General features: G+C 37.8%; 1 protein-coding gene across 2 annotated transcripts; it reads right to left on the bottom strand.

The window, feature by feature from the left end:
- Nucleotides 1-614: 614 nt before the first annotated feature.
- LOC113283995 (zinc finger CCCH domain-containing protein ZFN-like) lies at nt 615-6121 on the bottom strand. Of its 2 annotated transcripts, none has more exons than XM_026533382.1 (7): nt 5843-6121; nt 4015-4172; nt 3747-3809; nt 3230-3349; nt 2756-3049; nt 2302-2622; nt 615-1193 (listed from the first exon to the last, which is right to left on the bottom strand). In XM_026533382.1, exons 1-7 carry the CDS (start codon nt 5925-5927, stop codon nt 906-908), a joined length of 1329 nt encoding a protein of 442 aa, XP_026389167.1. In that variant the 5' UTR covers nt 5928-6121; the 3' UTR covers nt 615-905. The 2 variants fall into 2 exon arrangements, with proteins under 2 accessions (XP_026389167.1, XP_026389166.1); XM_026533381.1 differs by having other exon boundaries at nt 2302-2628; nt 5843-6117.
- Between the last annotated feature and the right edge of the window lie 68 nt (nt 6122-6189).

The raw sequence follows: 6189 nt of genomic DNA, 5'->3' as shown, positions 1-6189 counted from the left end.
TGGAATCTGGGTTTTTCGAGGATCATAACAGCAGAGTTGTTAGAATTATAGGTATATGATGAAAAAACGACATGGAATATCATTTCCATCCATTTGCTGATATGGGAGAGACAGTCGAAATGCAAACCGTGCAAGAATAAAGTTAATGATTTCGCATAATACCTGAAACAGTGCCTTCTCCTCTGACAAGATTCCTCAAGCGTACTGAAAATTCCGTACCGACTACATTAAATGGTCAGACAAACCAACTGCAACCCGCCTTTTGGAAAAGTGATGCAGAAACAACTCTGGGGTCAGTGTGCTTGGAGAATCCTTTATCCCTGTGCCAGTGCGATAATATGACTCTGAATCTTACCATAAAAATATCAAATACAAATTATAACAGGATAGTAGATGAGATACTGCAGGAAATCTGCCACAAATATAAACTGACAAAATAGTACACCATCCAATAACCATATGAGCTCAAGTTAGACCACTTTTGAGTATCCAACCTTGACGCAGAAGAAATGATGCCAAAAGGATGAAGTCTAGCAGCACAAGGTTGTGCACAATGATGCAGCAACAAGACATTACACAGTTAATTCAGACAAATGATACACAAACAATACGTGGAACAGAAAAGAAAAGGTGATTTGCAACCGAAAAGAGATGGATTTCAGAAGTTGAGATGTTCACATTGGTTTTGCCACAATGTGACATTCTGTGCAAATTTACATGATGCAGCAACAACATAAATAAGTGGCGTTGAGTTTTCTGTCATGTTATCCATATTCAGATGAACAGATTCAACTCAACATGAAATTCTGTACATTTTTTGCAAATGGGTACTCAATTTATAAGATCTTCTCTGCCCTTCATGGGGAGTCAGGAAAAGAAGAAACTATCCCAATGCTTGAGGTTGTCTATGAAACCTCAGGATCAATGTTTTCATCAGAAGAAGGCATCTGGCGTGCCTCTGACAGTGAAAGTCGACGTGGTTTTCCTGAGCCTGCTTCTACTGACCCATCTGATGACAGTGGTAAAGCAGCAGACCCTGCTGAAGATCCTAAAAGACGGCGAATGATTGGAACGTCAACTGAAGATGAAGCAGAAATACCATACGAGAAGGGTCCCATAGGATGGTCAAATTTGCAATTTGGACCAAATTTGCAGATACCATAACGAGAGTAAAAGATGCACAAAGGCTCTCCCTGTTGAGACCAGACCAGTGAAATCAGTTAAACAGATAACACTGCAAATCATGTGTCAAAAATACTGTTGTCCGTGATCCAACCAAAAAAAAAACACTCTTGTCCAAATACAACTATAAAGAAAGATTTGTAAAGAATGTATGTCCTCCGCTAAACAAGGGGATAAAAACAGCAGAACAGCTAAAAATCATTAATAAGAAAGAACTAAGAACAAGTACAACGATATACTGAAGCCCTCTACAATTTATTAAAAGGTATAATAAAGTGAGACTAGGTTATAGAACTTTCACAAGAGCCAAGAGGTTAATCCTAAACTTAATTCAACTAGGGAAAGTCTACTGGTGAGGTTTGATGTAAAAGTAGACTTAGGTTCACCAGCTAACAGAATGATTTTAATTCTGAAATTTGATCACACTGAATGTAAAACGATAAGAAGGTTCTGGCCAACAGCTTCAAAAAAATGTTTAAAACGGGAGGAAGATAACCAGAATAAATGACGAATTAAAAGTGTACAACCACAGATTCATTCCGAAAAAACACATAATTCCAAATAGATTTTATACTCATTCTTCCAAGATAATTCTTTGAATTCCAAATCATTATGCAAATCCTAATTGTAGACTTAGGGAGCACATGATTAAAACTTACTTTAGCATTAAGAACAGTACATCAAAGCGATAACAATAAAATGACAGGAACAACTAGCGAAACCTAAACATAAATCAACTCCTACGATTATCTTATCCTGTAACTAAGGTTGTTGAAATAAAATCCCCAAGTATAAACTGAAACCAAAGGAGGTCGCGAAAACAAACTACAGGAAGTCCTAAGTGTTGGGTGCGAGGCCCAGTTGTGTAAGATAGAACTGGATGACATCCCATTTGAAGTCCTAAATCCTACTACCAAAACTATAAAACTGAAAGTTATGAAGGATAATGTGTACCAAGAGTAGTAGAAGAAGAATATCCGATACACTATGATTACATGACCGCATATGTGAATCATTTGTGACATCAAGAAATAAAAGGAAAGAAGCAACATGCAGCACAACTTTACTACCTACCCACAGCTATAGAATAGAATCTTAAGTACTGAAGTTACAACTCACAGGACGTAATGGAAGGCCCAAGGGACTCAGCAGACAGTTAGGAACAGGAATCAATCTCTCTCTGGGATGATGGAACCTGCAAACGGCACCAAACTTACAATCACCAGTCTTCATGTAAAACTGGCATTCAGGCTGATCAGGTCTCTCAGGGAACACGTTTTCCCTTTGCAATGCATAAATCCCTGAAGGAGCAGAACCAGAACGAAAGGAAGAAAATCCTTGAACTCCTACGCTTGTTGTGTCACTTGGTCTGGTAGTCCCATAAAACTGACTAGTTCCTGATGTTTGCTGCTGGCTCTCTGAAGATGAACCTGACCCCAGCTGACCCTAAAGGAAGACACTGATCAGACTAACATGTTTGCAATACCAAAAAATCTAAGCAAAACTCGAGTACAATTAGATTAACCAGACAACAAAGAGATCATCGTAAAAATAAGAAAAGGAGGCTTCTTACAGCATATGCATTCCATCCTTGAACGGGTACGACCCCCTGGGGTAGAATTAATGGAGCATAACTTGAAGGACCTTGCCAACGTGGGCTAGCAATAAAAGAGGCCCTTGACACCCAGTTTGTAATTCCTCCAGGATATGACTGCTGACCAGGAGTTGTAGGAGATTGTACAGCAGGATAAACAGGTGACCCACGGAGAGAAACCATACTACTAGATGGCTGTGGGTGATTGTATTTACAGGTGTTCCCAAACTTGCATTGTCCAGTCCTTAAATAATAAGCACATTCCTGCTCATTCTGAAGGGAAGAAGAAAAACATGCACGTAGTGCAAGACGTAAGACATTATTTAAATATGTGAAATAGAAAAGCAGATAAAAAGGATGACAATATGAAATGCCATAAACTGATAAACAACTGCCTGAAACTTAATAAACCTTGCACTATATTGGATTTAAAGTGGGATGGGAAGCACAAACCGTTCGAAGAGGATAGCCTAAAATATTTAATAGAACTCTTCCAGCAATTCCAGCCTTGTCCCTGGGATGGTGAAACTTGCATGTGGCTCCAAATTTGCAAGTTCCGGTCTTCAAATAGTACTGGGTAACCATAAAAAAACTAAGAGGTTAAGACATAATCTATGAAAAACGAAACACTGAAATTAATTTCCCGAAGTCACTAACTTATTGCGAAGCTAGAAACCACCAGGTTACAATCGCCAAGAACATAAGCAGAAGAAGCAAATCAATTTTTTTTTTTTGTACAAGCTGAGCATTAAGGTGATTCGGCGAGATAAAATTTCTTACATTTAGGTGGAACTTGTAAGCTAGTCATGCACCAGGGAAACGGTAAGGACACTAAAAGAAGACAATGCAACATGTTCCTTTCCAGTTAACAATCTCTCTCTCTTTCTTTTTTTTTTTTTCCAGTTAACAATCAACAAAAGGAAATCTCAGTTTTTCTAAAAGCCCTTGTTTATGATGAAAAGGTACATACCTGACACTCAGGTTGGCCCACTCTTTCAGGGTACCCTCCCTTCATCCTAGCAGCAGCAATTGCCTGGAATGGATCAAGAATTATGTGATTGAGCTACTCTGGTTTATGTAAAGAGTATTCAAGAAAGATTAAAGTTAACAGGAAACCAGAAATTCCGATAAAACTTTTGACACTTGACTTAAGATGGAAGTCAAATATTTAACGAAAAGCAAAAGTATTTGGAAGAAATTGTATTCGAGACATACACTAAAGTTTAAGAAATTTTTACCAGCTTCCTGTTTGGAGGATGGTTAAACCGGCACGTCATTCCAAATCTACATAGCCCAGTCCTAATGTAATATGTGCAATCTTGCTCTCCTGGACGCTCAGGATAGGGTCCAGGATCCATAGCTTCAGTAGCTCTCAAGTTCAATTGCCACAATGTCTCTGCAGTCACACAAGCAACAAGAAAATCAGTTGTATACTCTGCCATAAACACTCTCCTGTCCTGCTAGATGCCAAATATCAGAAACTGATCTACTCTCTTTTTCCCCTTGCATTGTCAACCTCTCTAGTGCACCAAATTTTACGCAATATGGTGTCAGGTCATGAGCCACGAGCAGAGAACATTTTATCCATTCTAGAACTAGTAATGGCAGAAGTTCAATTCCACACAACTGAAACCATGCTTTATAAACAGTAAAGCCTATTGACTTGCTACAAACAGTTTAGCAAGTACAAGGAAACATTAATTTTGCATGGAACAGAAAAGTTCACGATGAGAGCTACAATCTAGAACTGTAATGGCTTACGATAGTAGGATGCATTTGAACTTTTGATACAATGATTATTAAATTTTTGGGGCCTTTAGAAGCTATTCAAAATATTTCCTGAGAGATTGTAGTAACATCAAGTGTGCCAATCTTATTATCATTTTATACAAGATTTTCAGAGTTCCGTGGTTGGCCGAATATGTTATTCAAGCTTCCAAAGCAATTAATAGTATACGAGATGATGTACACTAAAAATTTGGATGGAGGGGTACCCAAACTCATATTTGTTACCTTATAAGGGAATGGGGGGAATATATGTGGTAAAACATGTTGCCGGACGTTAAATGGATACGGCTAAATGAGCCAGAACTGCCAAACAGAAGCAGATCTCCTTCTAAATAGAAAGATTAAAGAAAGCTGGAAGATAAGTGTTCTTAAATGATGTATGATAGTATGTTAACAGGTAGCAGACATGCATAGAAACAAACCCCAACTTAAATTAAACACTAGCAGTTCAAGGATCTTTGGAGCACAACATAAAAAGCAAAAAAAAATGATCTAAATAGTGACTGTTTTACAGACTAATACTAGTTTAACGGAGACCAGAGAAGGCATTAAAAGAGAACTCGAAGGAAAATCAAAACTAAGTTACTACACAAAGAAGAGCTTCCTTGAATTGATGATTTTGGGACAAACATCTGTGACACTCTTCCATACTGTATCACCGATACCACACGCCGATTGCATGTCTAGATCAGTAACCAGAAATAGGCACTCATCATGCAACATGCATGCAGAACAAACAGACAACATGTGAACAAACACAGCAACAAGCCGAATTTCGGAACCCCCTCATTAGGGTCCCAACTTATGCACACATAATCATTTCCAAAAAACCATTCACCCAAAACTGAAAACTTGGAGAATCTCGTTCATATGTAACACAACCATGAAAATGTATGGAAGTGTAATACCATTCATCAAGAGATTGAAATTGCTTCTCTAAGACAGAACCAACAAACAGAATCACCCCCAATTCCCCCCAAGTTTTGACGAAATGACCCAAAAACAAACATAATTTCCAAAGACAGTCTCCAACAACATAACACCAAACTCAATTCCAATTATATTAAAACTGGGATCAACAAAAACAAAATCAGCATCACAAAACCAAACCAAATTTTGTTCATTTAGTCTCAGATCACCAGACCCAGAACCAAAACACTAAGCTTCACTACATTGCATTAACAAACATAACAACCCTAACCAAAAAAATCAAAATTTTACAGCACAAACAAACCAAACATAAACAGAAAAGAAAGCTTGAATCTTTAAACAACTAACCTTCATCTAAAGGAGGAGAAAGGGAAGATCCTCCTTCAGTAACCACAATTCCTCTAGACATCTGAATTCTAGCATCGTAATCCATGATAATGATATCAAATAAGAATCAGCAAAATTCTCATTTTCTTTTTCTTCTTCTTCTTCTTCTTCTTCCAGTCTACTAAATTTAGGTAAAAATGAAATCAGATAATTGATTTTGATCCAAGGGTGGAGGAGGAGAGAAAAGGGGAAAAAAAAAAGATGAAAACTTTGGGGGGAGAGAGAGAAGTTTGGTTTACTCCTCTCCACAAACAAGGAGAGGAGGAGGAATAAAAACCAGTAATCCACATTTCTTGCTTTTTTTTTTT

The sequence above is a fragment of the Papaver somniferum genome, chromosome 5 (assembly GCF_003573695.1).
Source record: "Papaver somniferum cultivar HN1 chromosome 5, ASM357369v1, whole genome shotgun sequence".
NCBI classification, from domain to species: Eukaryota; Viridiplantae; Streptophyta; class Magnoliopsida; order Ranunculales; family Papaveraceae; genus Papaver; species Papaver somniferum.
This window is presented reverse-complemented; position numbering and strand designations above follow the sequence as displayed.

Excerpts from the sequence above, each read along its gene's own strand:
- LOC113283995 (XM_026533381.1), bottom strand. The coding sequence starts at position 5,927 with ATGGATTACGATGCTAGAATTCAGATGTCTAGAGGAATTGTGGTTACT. Across the intron at positions 4,173-5,842 it reads TTCTCCTCCTTTAGATGAAG|AGACATTGTGGCAATTGAAC; the intron begins GTTAGTTGTTTA and ends GTGTGACTGCAG. Across the intron at positions 3,350-3,746 it reads TGGGCCAACCTGAGTGTCAG|TACTATTTGAAGACCGGAAC; the intron begins GTATGTACCTTT and ends ATGGTTACCCAG.